We start from the raw sequence: 19,140 nt of genomic DNA, 5'->3' as shown, positions 1-19,140 counted from the left end.
CTGTCCAATATGATTGCTTCTAAGTCAACTAAAGGGATTGATTAGTTGCAGATATCTAATCTGAAGTTGACTAGAAGATACTTGAGAAAATAAATGCGAATGTTTCACTTCTAAAGGTTTATCTTCAGAAAAATACGTTCGTTATTAGGAGGAAAGACTCGGCTCATTTTATGTGGGGGTGCGCCACTGTCACCATCCACACAAACCTTTATGAACATCTGCTTCTGCTGCCCTGTTGGACAAGGATATGGATTAACAGAGACTTGTGGAGCAGGGACCATTAGCGATGGTTAGTCATTTTCTGAGATTTTGTTTGATCCTTCTAGGAGCTGTCAGTTTTGTTTAGTGTCTCCAAGCATGTGTGATTTTCAACCTTAAAAACAAAGCCCACTTGATAAATAGAGAAGCATCTTCTCTTGAAAGTAAATTAAAGCCGCTTGTTGCTTTGTTTATTTTTACTACTTTTCAAAAGCGTATATCTATTTAGTTCATGTCATTTCATGGCATTAGTGTATGACTGATATTTGTCCCTGAGGAATGATTAAAGTAGAAACTCGGTCAGTAGCTGATCTTTGGTGTAAGCTACAGAAAAGCAGAGCGCTCAGGTGCCATTTCGCAACAGTGCACTGGGAGAATCCCTTCCTCCCCCTACATACCTCAGGGACCCCACACACCCATCAGTGACACATTCCCACCTCCTTTCCCTGACAGATCACTAGCATTTGGAGCAGCCCTCCCCACCCCCCCCCCAACCCCATATTGACCACCAGCATGATGTCCCTTGGTGCTCCCTTCATTCTTCATCCTGCATGACTGCTCCTGCCTGCCCTGGCACACAGGCAGTGCCCAACCAAAATGTCCAGTGGGCACTGCCAGGCCATGTCCCTGACCACCCAGGTGCTTTAAAGGAATCCAAGCCCCCTGGCATGACCATTGCACCTGATCTCAGTTAGTGGAGGCTAATACTGATTCGTGCTTGTGTGACGTCCCGCCAGAGAGATGGGAGCATTTTGAGGGTGGGGGAACTGATCACCTGCAGAACATGCTAAATAGATTGAAATGAAGTCAACCTCTCTCTTTCTAGGCAGAATCAGATTTGTGCTAGTAGAAAGAGGCAGGGACAACTGCAAACTGTTTGGCACCAGGCATGCAACCAACTTTTAGGCCCGCATGCTATTTTCTGAGATTGACACAATCTGCGCCAGGCCCGGTGAGATTGGAAAATCACCCACCTTGATGTTTTGGCATATGTATTATATTTGCATATCCAAATGACAAAAATGCACATTTTGGAATTGGTATCTTTTACAGTTAAGGTGTGAGACATTTTGTTTATGGTGTGGTTCTTTTGTAAACTTTAATTTATTCCAAATTAATTATGGAAATTCTTGGAAAATCTAATTTTATGAATGCAGATTAATGACATCAGAAAAAAATGTTATCCTCATGTCAAACTTTGAGATTCCACAAACGATGAAACATAAGCTATCATACTGATTACCCTCTGGTGGATAATGAGAAATAATAGACAAGATTCCACTTGTACAAAGAGCACTTTGATCAGCAATCAGGAGGAACCCCTTGAAGAAAATGTCCATATTCAAGCCTTCTGTTAGCTGTCCTGATTGCCAAGTACAAGATTAGTATTTTTGGCTGAACAGCTAGCTAATCAATGTACTTTTGTCACAGATCTTGACGGTGGTGTTATTTTCATCCCGTAATCTTTCTTCTAAGTGCTGCTGTTGCCTTCCACTTCCTATTTTATGTTTTATGTACAGATCTCCACATATGCTCTTCAATTTTTTTCAGCTCTTGACTATAACGCTAAATTATTTTAAAAGAAACTGTACATTAAAGAACTATATAAAGCGTATAGAAATAAGGAGAGGAGATGGCCTAGTGGTGTTATCACTAGACTATTAATCCAGAAACTCAGGTATTGTTCTTGGAACCCAGGTTCGAATTCTGCCACAGCAGTTGATGGAATTTGAATTCAATAAATAAAAAATATCTGAAATTAAGAATCTGCTGATGACCGTGAAACCATTGTCGATTGTCAGGAAAACCCATCTGGTTCACTAATGTTATTTAGGGAAAGAAATCTGCCATCCTTAACAGGTCTGGCCTACATGTGACTCCAGACTCTCAATACTGTGGTTGACTCTTAACTGTCTTCAGGCAACTAGGGAAGGGCAATAAATGCTGGCCAGCCAGCGATGCCCATGTCCCACAGATAACAAAAAAAAAGGCTTTTTCATTCCCTTAATCAGCTGATCTTTCTCATGTGCCCTACAACACTGTCCACTGGCTTGTAATTCCAACAAAGATTCTCTTGCATACAAAAGTAGAAATCTATTAATGAAAGCATTGAAGGAATTGGCTTAACTCTGGCAAGGATTTAGTATATTCATGTTGATGTCATTTGTATAATTAGTAACATCTGGATATTGAATTTTCTTTGCTAATGGAATAGCCCAATGGAGAATTTCTTTTCAGCAATTTTCATTGCAATTCTGTGGTATTTTTAAAGTATTCCTTTTTATTCTGGTATACTGTTTATTGCATAGAGCAATAATGTCATAGTTTTTCAAGTGTGATTGAACAGTGGGAACCAAACAGTTCTGAATTCTGTTGTCTTGTTAACGATGATGAAATGTCAGTAATGCAATGCTATGTAGTGTATCCAAAGTTATAAAACAAAATGTCTTCTCTGTTAGCTTTGTAGGAAAAATGCAGAATGCAACATGAGGACTAAACATTCCAAACAGTAATGAAGTATTGCCAATTTTCTTTACCTCAGATTTTATAAAAATTTAATATTACTGTTGTCAATGATTTACAGTATTTTCATGTAAGCAACAAATTAGATATTGTTAAAAATGTTTGCTTCTGTCAGGAAATCCAGTGATAATTTGTTCATAATTTATGTAAAAATCACATAACTTAGTGAAAGATTTGAACCTAAACAAAAAACACTCAGAAACAAGCAGCTTGTCACCTTTTTAAAGAAAACCCATAGAAGATGGCAGTTCATTAAATAATTAATTCCAATGTTGTAACTATTTCACAAAAACTATCTGCAGTGTAAATCCAGAAGTGCAAAATATTATTAGAATGTAGTTATAAGAAGAAAATTGGGATGTGCAACCTTCAATTTTACAGCATACATTAAAGACCACAAACATTGCATATTTGTCCATTTTTTAATCTTAGCTGATGCTTGCATCAACAGTTTAAAATAGGAGGGAGATTGAGAAACCATGCAGGCTGAACATCTTTAATGTGTTTGAAGTTCCGCATGGATATTTGGTCACCTTGCCAAGCTAGTCTATATTTAATTGTCTTAAAGGTGAATAATAATATGTAATCTTCACAATTTAAAAGTAACTTCAATGAAATTTTATTAATTTTAGTATTTGACTACACCACTGGTCGTGTGGGAGCTCCACTGCCCTGCTGCGAGATTACATTAAAGAACTGGGAAGAAGGTGAGCAAAATACACTTACTTCAAATAATGTCCAGTAAACTTGAATCTCATTTCAGGTTTGTTACACCCAAGGTCAACTGAGCAAATGTATTATGGCACAAATTTCTTGGACAAATTGTAATGTTTAGCACTTTACTAATTTATATTTGCTTCCAAATATGTATTATGATTCATGAAGCAACAGCAACAACACCTTGCCTCTATGTAGTGCCTTTGATGACACAAGATATAACAAAGTGCTTCACCAAAGCAATTATCAAATAAAATTTAACATGGAGCCATGCAAAGAGGTATTCACATGTGACCAAAAGTTTGGGCAAAGAGCTAAGTATGTTTTAAAGGAGGCAGCGACGTGCAGAAGTTTAGGGAGGGAATTCCAGGGCTGAGGGCCAGAACCTCATAAGACACAGCTGTTAATGTTGGAATGAAAATCAGGGCCGGAATTCTCCAGCCATTCACACCAGCTGGATTCTTTGGTCCTGCTGCAATGAGCGGACGTTTAACTGAACGTCAAATTCTCTGTCCTCATTTGCAGTGGTAGTAGGACATGAATGGCTGGAAAATTCCAGCCTAGGTCTGTATAAGAGGCAAGGATTAGAAGAGGGCAGAAACCTTGAAGGGCTGTTAAGGATAGAGGGGGTTATAGAGATGGGGAGAAATCATAAAGAGAACTGAGAAAAAGGAGGTGAATTTTAAAATCAATGCAATGACAGACTCCGAGCCAGTATAGGTCAGTGAGCTCAAGGATGACGTGAACAGGACGGAATATGGGTACCAGAGTTTTGGATGATCTCATTTTTGGAAAGCACAAAGTGATAGACCTGACTATTGCAGTCTAACGATACAAAGGCATGGATGCACATGAGCTAAGGCAGCGGTGAAGACATGGGCCCTGTGATGAGAAATGGTGTCCTGTGTTTAGTGAGGGGCAGAAAGGGCCTGTTGAGGGCAACCCACCTGCTGGCAACAGAATGTGAATTAAACACATTAAAGAGTTGCCGGAGACCAATTATCCTGAGCCCACTGGGATTTAATGGCACCCACATGGGCTTCCCACTTCCAGAGAAAGCTGTGTGGTGTGGGGTTGATATTCTTGTTTATAGGCACTCAGTGCCCGAGCGAAGGAGCCAGTATCAGGAAAATGGTGTGGGGTTACGGTTGGACTGAAAACCCTCCATTCTGCTCCATTTGCCCTCCAGGGATCCAGTCTAGTGAAGACCTCACTGTATTACTGTCAGCAACCACCACTGCTACTTGTGAGCTGTCTGCTTTTAAGTTATGGTTCCCACACAACTGAAGATTTGATGGAATGGGAAACCTGAAACTGTCCAGGAAAGACCTCCTAACCAGTGTGTAGCACCCCTATTACCTCTGCCAAAGGCTCAAGACTTAACATTTAATTGGAGAAAATTTCAGCTCATCCAATACTGGATATCAGACAACTAGCGTGACAAATCAGGAGCAATGGAAGGGTTGAAGTAGATGGAGCTGAATATCATCAGTGCACATATGGAATCTGCTGCTTCTTGGCAACATTTTCCAAAAGCTCATCATGTAGGCGAGATGTAGAAGGGATCCAGGGAAACTACTTAAGTGACAGTGTTAGAATATGTGATTCTCCCTCTGGCTATAACTGATAGACAGAAATGGGAAAGGGGCTTCCAATCCCACTGGGCAACTGAGGAGAGGTGCTGAGGAAAGATGGTGTGAGCCATGTCAGATTCTGCAGACAGGCTGAGAAGGGTGTTGTGAAAGTTTACCACGGTCACAGTGATACAGGATGTATCGTGTGACTTTAAAGACCATTTCAGTGCTCTAGTAATGATGAAAGATTGATTTGAAAGGTTTAAATATTTAGTTGAAAAATGGGCATGGACCTAGAAGCAACCAGATGTTTATGGACTTGAGAAGAAAGAGAGCTAGAGCAGTTGTTTGCTAGGATAAAGATATGAAGGTGTATATTTTTGAGAAGATGAATGTTGTCTGATTTGAATGCTGGGGTAATAGCTGAGGGGAGGGAACTGATACTCATAATTGGTTGATAGTAATATCAGGAAGGGAAGATTGAGAAGAAGAGATACTAACATATAACACATTGAGAACTATCACTGATCGTAAAATAAAATGTCATATGAATTTGGCTGGGAAACACTATGATTATCAGTTAAATTTAAAACTTGCAGTCCTGCATTTGGTGCATCTATTGCAATTTGTGTCCTAACATTCCAAATGTATTTATTTGGGGGTGGGAAAAACTTCAATACTGCTTTGTCCTGCAGCTTGTCACTAATTTCAAGCAGCTGGAATTTTTAAGTTTTCAGCAGCAGAAGTATTTGCAGTTGTATGGCCAGGTGGGGATGCTGGCCTTCATAGCGAGGGGGATTGAATATAAAAGTAGGGAGGTCTTGCTGCGGCTGTATAGGGCATTGGTGAGGCCGCAGCTGGAGTACTGTGTGCAGTTTTGGGCGCCGTACTTACGCAAGGATATTTTGGCCTTGGAAGGAGTGCAGAGGTATACTAGGCTGATGCCGGAGTTGAGCGGGTTGAGCTATGAGGAGAGGCTGAATAAACTAGGCTTGTACTCGTTAGAGTTTAGAAGAATGAGGGGAGATCTCATTGAGACGTATAAGATGATGAATGGGATGGATAGGATAGAGGTGGAGAGACTCTTCCTGCTCAGAAAGGATAATAGGACTAGCGGGCACAGCCTCAAGATAAAGGGGGGTTGGTTTAGAACGGAGTTGAGGAGGAACTTCTTCACTCAAAGGGTGGTGAATCTCTGGAATTCTCTGCCCATTGAAGTGGTGGAGGCTACCTCGCTAAATATTTTTAAGACGCGGGTTGATGGGTTTTTGATAAGAGAGGGGATTAAGTGTTATGGGGAGAGGGTGGGAATGTGGAACTGAGCCACGACAGATCAGCCATGATCTTATTGAATGGCGGGGCAGGCTCGAAGGGCTAGATGGCCTACTCCTGCTCCTATTTCTTATGTTTTTATGTGCCGTGGATGCCCTGCTTGTTGGAGCAGAGCAGAATACCACCTTCCTCATTGATTTCAGCAATCGTCAGGCGTGAGCTTGGAATTTTGCAACAAGTCCAGATTCCCTTGTGCGCAGAGTACCATTAACTGAAAATAGCACCGTCAAAGTACCAGAACATGAGGCAGAAGGGTATGTAAATCAGTTGCCAGGAACATCGTCATGCAGATCTGTGCAAGATCTATAGACAGCTACCGCAACATAATTTTCTGACATGTCACCATCTGGGAGGATAAGATACTTAGGTCAATTATGTATCATTTGATTGATACCAGGGGCTTTGATTGTAATCATTCTGTTCATATCCCAATTTGCTGTATCTGTTTTATTAAAATTCCATATTGCCAAATTATAAAAAGGGTCATCTTGATTTTTTTTTTAAATGTCGTCTTTTATGTATACAATTCTTTGAAATGAGTGTTTGTCGGTATCTTGATATAGACTTGGATTTATTCCTCAACTAATTAAACTCATTAATATATCATCAAAAAGGAATCCTGGATTTGATCAAAAGAATTGCAGTATTAAAGTAAGAATGTAGTTATATCTGTTACTATTTCATAAATGTGGGATGGTCTGTACCAGTAATATGCTTCTCAGTTTGGAACAGAACTGTCAATTTTTGCCTGTGTGACGACAGCAAACGTATATGAGCCTTGATAACCTACTGAGCCCAGCAAGAATGGGGCACACTTAGGTTGGAAACACAAAATACATAGTTTTGATTTTATGCTGGAGCTCAGGAAGAGGTGAAATGGGGTTTCTCAATAGACTCACTACAGTAAAATTGGAGCCAGTTTATTTTCTTCCTGTTACTTCCTTCTGTAATATGGTATGAAATAAAAGTTCAGCTGTAGACACTAAGACCTGGCAAGCTGCAATAAATAGGAACCAAAGTGACGTTATGCATTATAGATTTATTATCAAAATGTTGTTATTGCCTAGAATTTGCATGTGTTGTTTAGAATAATGTCTGTAAAAAAAAAACTTTTTTCCTTTTTGGCCAGGTGGATATACAGTATATGACAAGCCACATGCTAGAGGGGAAATTCTTATTGGTGGCCCAAATGTTACCCTGGGATACTTCAAGAACAAATCCAAAACACTTGAAGATTATTTCGTAGATAAGAATGGACAGGCATGGTTTTGTACTGGAGATATAGGTGAATTTCAAGATGATGGATGCCTCAAGGTCATTGGTGAGTATCTGAAGAACTCCGATAATATAGTATGTAAAGTTCAGCCATAATGTTTCTGCTTGATGTCAAATTGCAATGTCCCATGATTTTATTGTACTGATTAGTTTAGAAGCTTACGTGTGGAAATGTTACTTTAAAGCTTTGTTAAAAGATATTTTTCCTCGGAAATAAGTATGTCTTTTGGATATTTTGTGTGGAGACCCTTAGAATGTTTTTTTTCCCATTGGGTTACTGCCAATTACAAGTCAGTGTAATCTTGGGAAAATGCATTTTTCAACAACTGAAAATGCTAAATTTGATTAGTAGTTAAATCCTTGTGCCCTTCTGAGAAATATAAGTGCTCCAACTAAAGCATTGCCATATGTTTAACTTCTCAGATTTGCCCCCAGGAATTAGTCAAACTTTCTTTGTCCTAAGTCTGTTATTAAACTATCAGACAGCAAACATCTGGAAGCAGCTGTTTTACTTGAACACAGTCTCATAAAGCATGATGGACAATTTGGATTTGCTGCAAATGTTTTTATGCAAATGTTAATTCAATCTCCATTTGTTTTTCAAATTTCCTAGTTCTTTTGCCTTCTGTATTAAGCTTTTTACCATAAAATGATGTTAGTGAAACATATTGGCTGGAACTTCTCGGCTGTTTATGTTGGTTGGATCTTCTGGTCCTGCAGATGTCATACCCTCAGGAAATCCAAGGTTATGGCGTTGAGTGAATGGGAAATCCCATTGACAGTGATGGGACCAGAAGGTCCCATTGCTGGCAATGGTGCGCTGCCTCCTGCCATGAGAAAGATGCCGTGAGGGAGGCCAGAGAATCCCATACATTATGTTTTATTTAAATATGCGTACTGCTAATTGTGTTGGCATTATTTATATATTGTTCTTTCAGTAGAAAGCCATAATTTGCCTTTTTTAAAAAACATGTCAGAGTTCGATAGGGCATCAAGTTAAAGGTCACATGAGGTAGAGGAACGTGACCTTCCAATCAGGATCCACTTGACTTCCCATCTTTTATTATCTGAGGTTAATTAGGGATTACTTAAGCTTTCCTAGAGTTCATATTTCTTGGATCTGAGAGATAAGAAACATTTTATCAAATTCCATTAACTTTTTGATTTGAATGTTTGAATATACAATAAAGGTTAAGCAGAAAGAAGCAAGAAGGCAGCAAGGCCATTCCTGTGACTCATGGTCAGGCAATTGTCCTTTTGTATGCATTCCATTAGTATACATATTTGCCTCTTGCAACCAAACGTCAGCACCTCCAGGGAAGTTTCAAGAAAACTCTCTTGTGTTTCAAAGGGATTAACCAGTTCCTTCTGGTTGCTAATTTTCCAAATCATTCAACTCCATTCTGTTCCCAAGTCCACAGTCTAAGAAGCTGGCCAAAAAATATTGAGATAATGTTACTGTAGCTATTTTGAAGATGTAAGAGGAAGTTGAATAGCAATAAGGTTAGAACATTAATAGAGAATCATGATTTTTGCAACATGCTGGCCTTGGTGTTGGCAGGATTAACATGTTTAAGATCAATCTAGCAGCCAGAAAACTGAATGCTTTAAATTCACAAATGTATCAAGGTATATTTTGCTTACTACACCATCTGATATAGGGCAGAGTTTTGATGTTTTGGTGGTGGTGTATAACGGATAAAATCAGATCAACCATTTGTTATACACCTATCAATATTTGCCCAAGTTCTGAAATATCCTCCCTTCACCTTTCTCCCTCTCTACATTGCTTTCTTCCTTCAAGACATTTAAAACCTGGTTCCTTGACCAAGTGTTCAGTCATCTGACCTAATGTATGATTATTTTTAAAAATTGAACCATTCATAAAACTTCTGTATTGATAAAATATTGATGTTGACTCAAAAGCAGGTGGAAGTGCCAAATATGTTAATAGTTGTTAATTTAGTGACAAGTGTGTTAACTGCTTTTTTAAAATTTCTACTGTTAACATTTTTAAAGGGAATGATAAATTTATTGCCAAAAGTTGTCAAATTATTTATTGGTCAAGTTTCAATTTAAAACATTCTCATTTAGAGAAAGTACAGTTGTTTATGCAGATTGGATTCAGGCAAAACCATTTTTGTCCACATTGGACAAATGTTGATTCAGATGGTGTTAATGAATTTTTCTTGCAACTCTTAAAATAAGATTTTGCTATTATAAGTGCAATGATATATTTTGTAGATCGTAAGAAAGATCTTGTGAAGCTGCAGGCTGGAGAATATGTTGCCCTAGGAAAGGTGGAGTCTGCTTTGAAGAACAGCCCATTAATAGATAATATCTGTGCCTATGCAAACAGGTAAGAACTCTGCAAAATACACTGCTTTCTGAGTGAAATGCTCAGCGGGTTAAGATTGCTGTTTTCCCCCTAAATTATATTTAGATACAGGAAGTAAATTTAAGTTGTTCATGTAGAAACTAGATTTTGGTGTGTTGACTTTTTTTTTCTCCCCTGGAAGGTGATTTAAGGGAGGGAGCAACCTCCCTTTAAATTCATTGTACCTTTCGTGGGAACCCCAGGACAGTCCAAAGGTGCATTGCAGGCCTCTTTCCCTTTTCCTTCTGTTTAGCATTTAGAATTTGACCATTTGCTTGCCATAAAGTTGAAGAAATTCTGCTTCCTGTTTCCATAACTGGCAAAATGGGACCATAATTTATTGTCAGAATAACAGTGAGAGAATTGGCACTCGCTGTTACGTATGTGCAAATGTTAGAGAAGGACCGATGTGAGATTAAATGTAGAAATCCAGAACTTGCCCTCCCAAATGTTTCAGCATCATGTGAGTTTGCCTATTATCAGTCTGACCTTTGGAATGCTTTGAATAGCATGAAGTTGTAGTTGTACTGTAAATATAAATTAAACTCACCACCAAAAGTTAAATTGCTATGTCAAGTCTTCGTACTTTTTTAAGGAATGGTAAGTATTAATTTCTGCCTTGCAATCTTGCTGACACTGAAAATTAACCATTACAAGTATGAAGTCAAAATTTCTTAAATTACTTTTAAAATTTTATGTTTATTTTCTCTTTTCTTTCTCTTCTGTACCTGATTTGACATTGAATTCACCCATTCTAATTGACACATCTGTCTCAGTCCTTATGCTGTCCATTTCACAAACTTTCAATGTGATTGGTTAAGGAGATAATCTTGCCCTGTTTGCTCAGATCTCAGATGCCAGGTCTCCCTCACTGTGCCAGTAAAAGCTCTAACTTTCAGCAGCCTGCCATGTAAAAACTTAAAATACTTAAATTTGTAAGGGCAGATTTATCTGACAGTTGCTGCTGGAAGTGTAACGCATAAAATTATGGGTCCATGTGTTTCAACTTTTTAAAACAAAATGCAGTGCTCCCTTGATTGTGTAACTGGAATATTAATTGCATTCATGGGGATGCTGCTTGGGTGAGAGATGTAAACTATGTTCTGATACAATTGATAACATGACATTGTATTTTTTGTAAAATTTTAATGTAAAGATTTCAAATTTGAATGTCTTTAAAATAAAGATTTATCAACACCATTCAGACTAATGGATTTATTTTGGTTTTTTTTCAGTGATCAGTCTTATGTCATCTGTTTTGTGGTGCCCAATCAGAAGCAGCTTTTAGCTTTGGCTCAACAGAAGGGAATAATAGGAAGCTGGAATGACATTTGTAATCATCCAGAAATGGAGAAGGAGGTACTGAGAGAAATTACTGATGCTGCTGCAATAGGTGAGCTTGAATAATTGCTTTATTGGAGGGGACAATCCAAATTTAATCTTGAATCAAAAGAAATAATGTTCCAAAATTACTGAGATGATTAATTTACAGCATCAACTATTATTGGCCTTATAGATCAAAAGTAGTAAATGTTGGTTTTTATTTGTCGTTCCTAATACAGTGGGTACTGATACAATGGGCAGCACGGTGACACAGTGATTAGCACTGTTGCCTCACAATGCCAGAGACCCGGGTTCAATTCCCGGCTTGAATCACTGTCTGTGTGGAGTTTGTACATTCTCCCTGTGTCTGCATGGGTTTTCTCTGGGTGTTCGGGTTTCCCCTCAGTCTGAAAAATGTGCTGGTTAAGTGCATTGACCAGAATATGGCGACTAGGGGAATTTCACAGTAAGTTTGCAGTGTCAATGTAAGCCTTACTTGTGACTAATAAATAAACTTAAATTTTACTTATGACCTCAGCCATCTGTCAGGTCCTCCTGTCAAACTGAACTTCAATATTTCCCTACAGAAAGTGTGGGAGGAGAAAATAGGCTTTTCGGGTGAAACTAAAGGAAATGACAAAAATAATAGTGATTAGGGCAGCTAACTGGTAATAGCAAATACTCTTAATCATTAGCTCAAGATGAGTCTATATGTAAAGCGTTTTAAGGTAATAGAAACTATAGGAAATAGCAGCATGACTGAAATGGGCAAAAATTGGGATTGTATTTATGATCCATAAAACAACTCATATAGTGACCTTCTAATTGGATTCCTTTTAAGGGAATGCAACACACATGCATTTTCTCTTCTCCATTTCAGCATTAGAAATTTGCTTATATTTTCTTCTTTGTAATTGGAAATTATAGTATGAAGTAGTAACTGGAATAGTTAACACCAGTTAACATTTCGGTTGACAACTTTATGTAAACACAAATAGGGGAAGAAAAATGCAAACTTTTTGAAGATTTAAGTTTTGATGCTGTTTACTCCATGATCTAAAAAAAAATGCCATCAGGTATGAGAGTTGCTATTTAGATCTATTGCCAGGATGCATTAAGACCATAATATGTAGGAGCAGAAGGAGGCCATTTGGTTATTGAGTCTGCAGCAGAGCATCTTAGCTAGGGCACCCCCACACTCCCCATTTCCCCCCCCCCCCCAAACACTCTTACCATGGCTAATCCATTTAATCTGCACACTTTGGGACACTAAAGGGCAATTTAGCTTGGCCAAACCACCTAACCTGCACATCTTTGGACTGTGGGAGGAAACCTGAGCACCCAGAGAAAACCCATGCAGACATGGGGAGAATGTACAAACTGATCACCCAAGGCTGGAATTGAACCTGGTGCTGAGGCATCAGTGCTAACCACTGTGCCACAGTGTGCTGCCTGTTATTTGATAAAAATAAATGTAAGTAACACTCCACTTGTTAATTTGGCTTTGTTGATAATACATTTTCCTCTGATTCAGGTGTGGACTATAGGCCCACTGATGATTGGATGTATAATCCGTACTAATACTTCAACATGCTGTTAATGCTGTGTTGTCAGCAGTGCCCTCTTTTGGATGAAATTTTAAACTATCTGAAGAGCATTTGAGTCCACCATGTTCTGGCTAGCAACCTTCCCTCAACCTGCACCACAAAAAGCAATTAGTTGGTCATTTATTTGTATCTTTGTGGACTTTGAAGTTAACCAACATGTTTGCCTATGCAGAAATGACTACATTTCAGAAACTAATGTATTGACTAAGATATTTTGGAGCATCCTCTTAAAATATAAAATTGATTTCTTTAGATCTCTTGGAATTTTTAAAGCTCTAATTGCTATAATGCAGTAAAATCTTAAATAACTAATTCAAGTAGGCAGTGATTGTTAAATTAGGCTGCTAATGGTATTTTAGATATCGTTGAGATAAATTGTACATTTTCCCCCATCAACTGGATCTTTTACTCCAGAATACTTGATAGGAGCCAGCAACTAGGAACTGTGTACTGAGTTAACCTCCTCGTGGAAATGTTCCCTCCCATGAGAACAATAAATGTTCTTTTTTGGTTTTTATTACTAATTTGCAGTATAAAAAAATTATCTTAAAACCAGCCAACAAAATTGAGCAAACCCCTAGAAAGGAACTTCATAACTGAAAGAAATCTTATTGTATGCAAACAATATAAATTAATAGGTATTTTTCTCACTGGTTGTGCCTCTGGCTGACCTGTACTCGAGGTCTCAATTTCAAATAACTCCTGTTTACTAAAATCTTCCAGTCTTGTCTTTATATTTTTCAAGCCTTAAAAAATATTCACATCCTCAAAATCACTTATTTTCTGAGTGGTATTTTAACAATTTGTGGGTGACATTTGGAAATTTCAGGCAAGGATATGCAGTTAAATACAGAAATCAAAAAGTGACCATTTGCAGCGAGCTTTGCAAAAACAATATCTTGCTGTCAGCCTCATTTTTCAAATACATCTAATGGAATGAAGTTGCTGCACTTATGTGGTGAATATAACCAACTCACCCTTAAGCCACATCTGTATCAGTTTAAGTTCCTTTTCAACAATGTGATAGTAATTGCTCCCATTATACCTCTCTGGCATTGGCAATTAACTAATAAGCATGAAGTCTCATTCCTCCATGTATTAATTGCAGGAAATCTCAGAAAATGTGTATTTTTTTTCACCCAGAGTTTTGAATGCAGGCTTGAAAATAGTTAGTGATAAATGCTGCTTATTATAAATTTCAAAGGCATATACCATTGTGTGTGTGTGTGTGTGTGTGTGTGTATATAAATGCTACTTGTGAAAATGTTTTTTTTTGCTTTCTGGTATTGTTTTAAAGTTGCAACATAATTAACTATCAACATTTATGCTGTCCACATTGTTTATCTTGAAAGCCATTTAGTCAATACTTCTGATGAGTGATTCTTCAGGACATAGTATTATTAAGTTCATAATTGTTGTAACTTGTACACTAATCTGATTCCTGAAAGTTGACTGCTTTGCAAAAGAAGTTTTATAGGATCCATGTGAAATGATGATCTCTCTCTCTTGTCTCATGAATGATGTATTGGTTGGGAAGTTGAAGTTTGAGTCAAAGTCTCCTACTTTAATCAATTAACAGCAAGCTGAAAATGGTGGCAACCTAGAAGCAAGAGTATTTCATGTCTTGATGGTTTTTGAGTTGTATTTAATGGAAAACTTTTTTCACAAATGGCAGAGCCAAAATATTAGTTTAAAAACTGGTAGGACATTCCACAATATCTCAATGCATTATGTAAAGCATTGTTAGAATACAGCAATTTAAAAATAGATTGAAATAAGGATGATTAATGAAATATGGGCGCGAGATTGGAAGTTCTTTTGGAGGACAAATACTTGTATAAGATAGTTGGATCAAGCTTCTCCTGTTTCTAAATTGTAGTACCAATGTTATTCTGTGCAACTCAAATGCATTCAGATCTATATTATTTCTGATGCTGAATTTTAACTTTTGTCTGTGATTGCAGCAAGATTGGAAAAGTTTGAAATTCCTTTGAAAGTTCGACTGAGTCCTGAACCATGGACTCCAGAGACGGGCCTGGTCACTGATGCTTTCAAATTGAAACGGAAGGAGCTCAAAACCCACTACTTAGCAGACATTGAACGAATGTACGGAGGCAAATAATACCTACATTCGAGTCCATCCCATTAAGTAGGAATGAATTGAAGCATAATTACAACTGAGACCAAAACACACAGCAATGTTTTTCAAATCTAAAACTATAGGATTAATTAATCTGGGAAAAAAGCATCACCGTATCAAAGTTACCCTGTACCAGAAACTGAATATTGTTTGATTACAAGGTATTAACATTTATCCAGGTCATGATTATTAAACCATTTGAAGCAAAAGTAATGTGTTTCTTTTAGTGTTTATTTATAAATTAAATTTTGTTCAACAAATGGACTAGGAAAAAGCAATGAATTGTACATAACTACATGATGTCATGAGCCTCTGAAACAGTGCTCTTCTCACATGATTGTGGATACAGTATATTTATATACATTTGTGCAATGTTTAAATTAGCCATGTTTTGATCTGTGCAGGGCTTGTTCAATCCAAGAAGTTTCAGGAACTTTTGATGAATTTCATTAATGGGTGTTTTCACCAATGGGTGAACAACTGTGTCCAGCGATTAGCTGGGTCACAAAGAGCAGCACAGTCTTAGATTCGAGCCCCAGCCTGTGATGAGTTAATTAATTTCATTCCAGGAAGGTGATATAGGCATTTAAATTGGGCATGAAAAGTCAGCGTGCAGCAGCCCTGATGGCTAGCTGTAATCCAGCTGGAAATGTTCACGTGTTAGCTGAGGACAAGAATGAAGCTTGTTTATGATGCCCTGTTCACAGCCTGCCTACATTCAGTCGGATTCCACAAATGAATTGTGGCCACTTGGGTAAGATATCAGTCTTTATCTGGCTCTTGTGGAATCATAGCCCTGCATTTAGTCGATGTCTTCAGGTAAGAATAGGGAAAATTGTTTTGAGGAAAGTTTAATTAGCACTGAGGAATATCAGACACACAAAGTTTATAAATCACATGCATTTAAAATGTTTTTATCTATTTGTGCATTGTATCTGTTTTATTAGTAGATTGATGGTAAAGTATTAATGATGAAATAAGCAGAAAACTGCTGTATGTGTATGTGTATGACTGCTGTTGAACGGTTTCTGAAATGGCTGATAGTTTTGCACCTTAGCCAAGCTTGTGTCTGAATGTACAAAACACAACAATGGAAATGCATTGTGTAAAAATTCGTATTGTCAATTGAGGATGTAAAAAATCCATATTATACAAACAGATTCAAAAAAACAGTTGTTGCAGTGTGATTGTCATTGATTTGTAAGAAATGTTTGCACCGTAGATCAAGTTCATATTGCCTCCAAGTTGCTGAAGATCTATATTTGTTTCATGTAAAGACTTATAAATCTGTGGGGAAAGAAGTGGTCTCCTTCGCACCATCCAGAGTATTTAAAATAGAAATGTCTTCTGACCTCTATACCCCATTCCTTGCCCAAGATCTTGGTTTTGTGATTGGCAAGAACCAGAGGGATAAAAGGGGATTGCAGAGGAAGTTCATACATTATACAAAATAACAAGAGAAAATATTTATTTTTCCTGAGGCTTTTAGCTTTATCTTTAGATTGCAGAACTGTAGGGTATTACAGCTTCAAAATGGACGTGCTAAAACCTGCACATTATCAACGTACAATAGACAGGTGGTTAATAAAATATCTGGGATATATGTACCTTTTGTTTTCCAGAATGCAACGCTTTAGTGCTTTTGATCTTGATCCTGTAAAAACAATAAACCTTGTACCAGCTCTAAAATCTCTTTGCAGTTTACAGGTACAATATAGAAAACTATGACAGTGAGAACTACATTTTCGGAAAAACAGATTGATATTAATGCACAAATTCAAACCCTATAGCTACTCGCTGATGGTTGTCCTCTTGGTTCTCAGATCTTGTTTACTGCCAAAAACACTGAATTCTTCAGTTAATTTTCTACTAGCAATCAGTTATATCTTCAGAACTGAAGAGTACATTTGCACCAAATGTACTATCAGTACTTGTAATAGCAAAATAGGTAGTATTTGGTATGCATGTCAATTGATTTGTGAACATTTTTAAACAGCAAAAGCAATCATGTTCACAATAATACTTTGAGAGGGGGATGACAGCAGCTTTTGAAAGTGAATCCAAGTTGTTCCTGTCCCAAAGGCATTGGTTCAGTAGCTCAGTAATGGCAAACACATTGTAAGTGGCTCATTTTCATGTTGTCTGATTCTGTAGGGATGCATTTGAACTTGTTTCATGTGAATAATTTGAGCATTTGTTTTGTGCATGTTAGAAAAACTTTCTAAATATCAGCTTGTGGGGAAGAGAACGAGGGTTAAAATGTACATACAGAAAAGGTGCATACCTGTGTATAAAATTGACTGGATGGTGAAAGTTTGCTGTACTCTATGTATTTTGACTACTGTTTATTTTAAGGAATTCTGATGCGGCATCCACATTAAATCTAGGTATTTAATGGTCCATTTCTATCTGTAAATACCTGTAAGACTGTAAATTTGGTGAAAGTTTCTTTTGAACAGTCAACTGTACAGCAATCTTAACTATTTAATGTAATGAATTTCAAGGTAAAAGTCTGGAATTTTCTTTGGACCTCCTGCAAATATGTGTATGAACTACAGTTACAAAATGTATTCAATTATTTATTTGTATTTGGATATGTTTTCAGTTACAAAATAAAACTGTCATTTGTGATTTCCATCTTTTGTTTAAATATACCCTGATTTGTCAGTAAAATTCTGACTTGATAATGTTAATCTAAACCTTCAAATGCATGAACACTATATTGCTTACATTTTAAAATAAATCACCACTGTTGAGATTCTGTATTTATAAGAGATCTTCAGTTTGTGTTCCATTTCCATAATTCATATGCCCACTATATGGAGTTCTGCATTGATGGGATGTTGATACAGTATATTAATATGTATGGAAAACTAAAGAAAACCACTCTTTAAAAAATGAGGTAGACAAAAGGTGGGTAACTTTAGGCTGGTTAGCTTAACTTCTGTAGTAGGGAAGTGTTTGAATCTACCATCAAGAAAGAAATAGCGAGCCATCTGGATATAAATTGTCCCCACAGCATGGGTTTATGAAGTGCTGGACATATTTGAGTCGTTTGGTGGAGTTCTTTGCGAACATTACATGTGCAGGGAACCTGTGGATATGGTGTACCTGGATTTCCAGAAGGCATCTGACCTGTTACATTGCAGGTAACATATTAGAATAAATAAAGGATTGGTTAACTAACCAAAAGCAAAGAGTGGGGATAAATGGGTATTCTTCTGGTTGCCAATCAATGACTAGTGGTGTGCATCAGGGACCACAATTGTTTACAATTTACATGGATGATTTGGAGTTGGGGACCAAGTGTAGTTTGTCAAACTTCACAGATGACACTAAGATGAGTGTAAGAGTAAAGTGTGCAGGGGACACACATGTCTGGAAAGGGATATAGATAGCTTGTGAGCTGATAATGGTCTGGTAGATGGAGTACAATGTTGGTAAATGTGAGATCCATTTTGGTAGGAATAACAGCAAAATGGACTACTACTTGGTTAAAAAAATTACAGCATACTGCTGTGCAGAGGGACCTGGGTGTCCTTGTGCATGAATCACAAAATGTTGGTGTGCAGCTCCAGCAGGTAATTAAGAAGGCAAATAGAATTTTGTCCTTTATTGTTAGAGGGATGGAGTTTAAAAACAGTGAGGTTATGTTGCGGCTGTATAAGGTGTTGGTGAGGCTACACCTGGAGTACTGTAGTTTTGGTTTCCGTACCTGAGAAAGGATACATTGGCACTGGTGAGGGTGCAGAGGAGATTCACTAGGTTGATTCCGGAGTTGAGAGAATTGGCTTATGAGGACAGACTGAGTAGACTGTGACTATACTCATTGGATTTTAAAAGAATGAGGGGGAGGGATGTTATAGAAACATAAAATTTTGAAGGGAATAAATAAGATTGTTTCCACTGATCGGTGAAACTAGAACTAGGGTGCATTTCCTCAAAATAAGGGAGAGCAGATTTAGGACTGAGTTGAGGAGGAACTTCTTCACCCAAAGGACTGTGAATCTGGAA

The 19,140-nt window shown here is 37.6% G+C and overlaps 1 protein-coding gene across 5 annotated transcripts in view; it reads left to right on the top strand.

Moving 5' to 3' along the window:
* Nucleotides 1-17,761, top strand: part of acsl3a (acyl-CoA synthetase long chain family member 3a) — a 97,792-nt gene extending 80,031 nt beyond the window's left edge. For all 5 annotated transcript variants that reach the window (XM_080185532.1, XM_080185534.1, XM_080185533.1 and 2 more), the window contains 6 exons: nt 117-289; nt 3,414-3,488; nt 7,534-7,725; nt 9,924-10,038; nt 11,292-11,449; nt 14,951-17,761. In XM_080185532.1, coding sequence (XP_080041658.1) covers nt 117-289; nt 3,414-3,488; nt 7,534-7,725; nt 9,924-10,038; nt 11,292-11,449; nt 14,951-15,108 — 871 coding nt within the window. In that variant the 3' untranslated portion in view covers nt 15,109-17,761. The remainder of the gene's footprint in view (nt 1-116; nt 290-3,413; nt 3,489-7,533; nt 7,726-9,923; nt 10,039-11,291; nt 11,450-14,950) is intronic.
* Nucleotides 17,762-19,140: the final 1,379 nt, after the last annotated feature.

Source organism: Carcharhinus amblyrhynchos, chromosome 3 (genome assembly GCF_965287045.1).
Source record: "Carcharhinus amblyrhynchos chromosome 3, sCarAmb.v2.hapA, whole genome shotgun sequence".
In the NCBI taxonomy this organism is placed as follows: domain Eukaryota; kingdom Metazoa; phylum Chordata; class Chondrichthyes; order Carcharhiniformes; family Carcharhinidae; genus Carcharhinus; species Carcharhinus amblyrhynchos.
The sequence above is the reverse complement of the archived record's forward strand: the minus strand, read 5'-3'. Positions and strand labels throughout refer to the sequence as shown.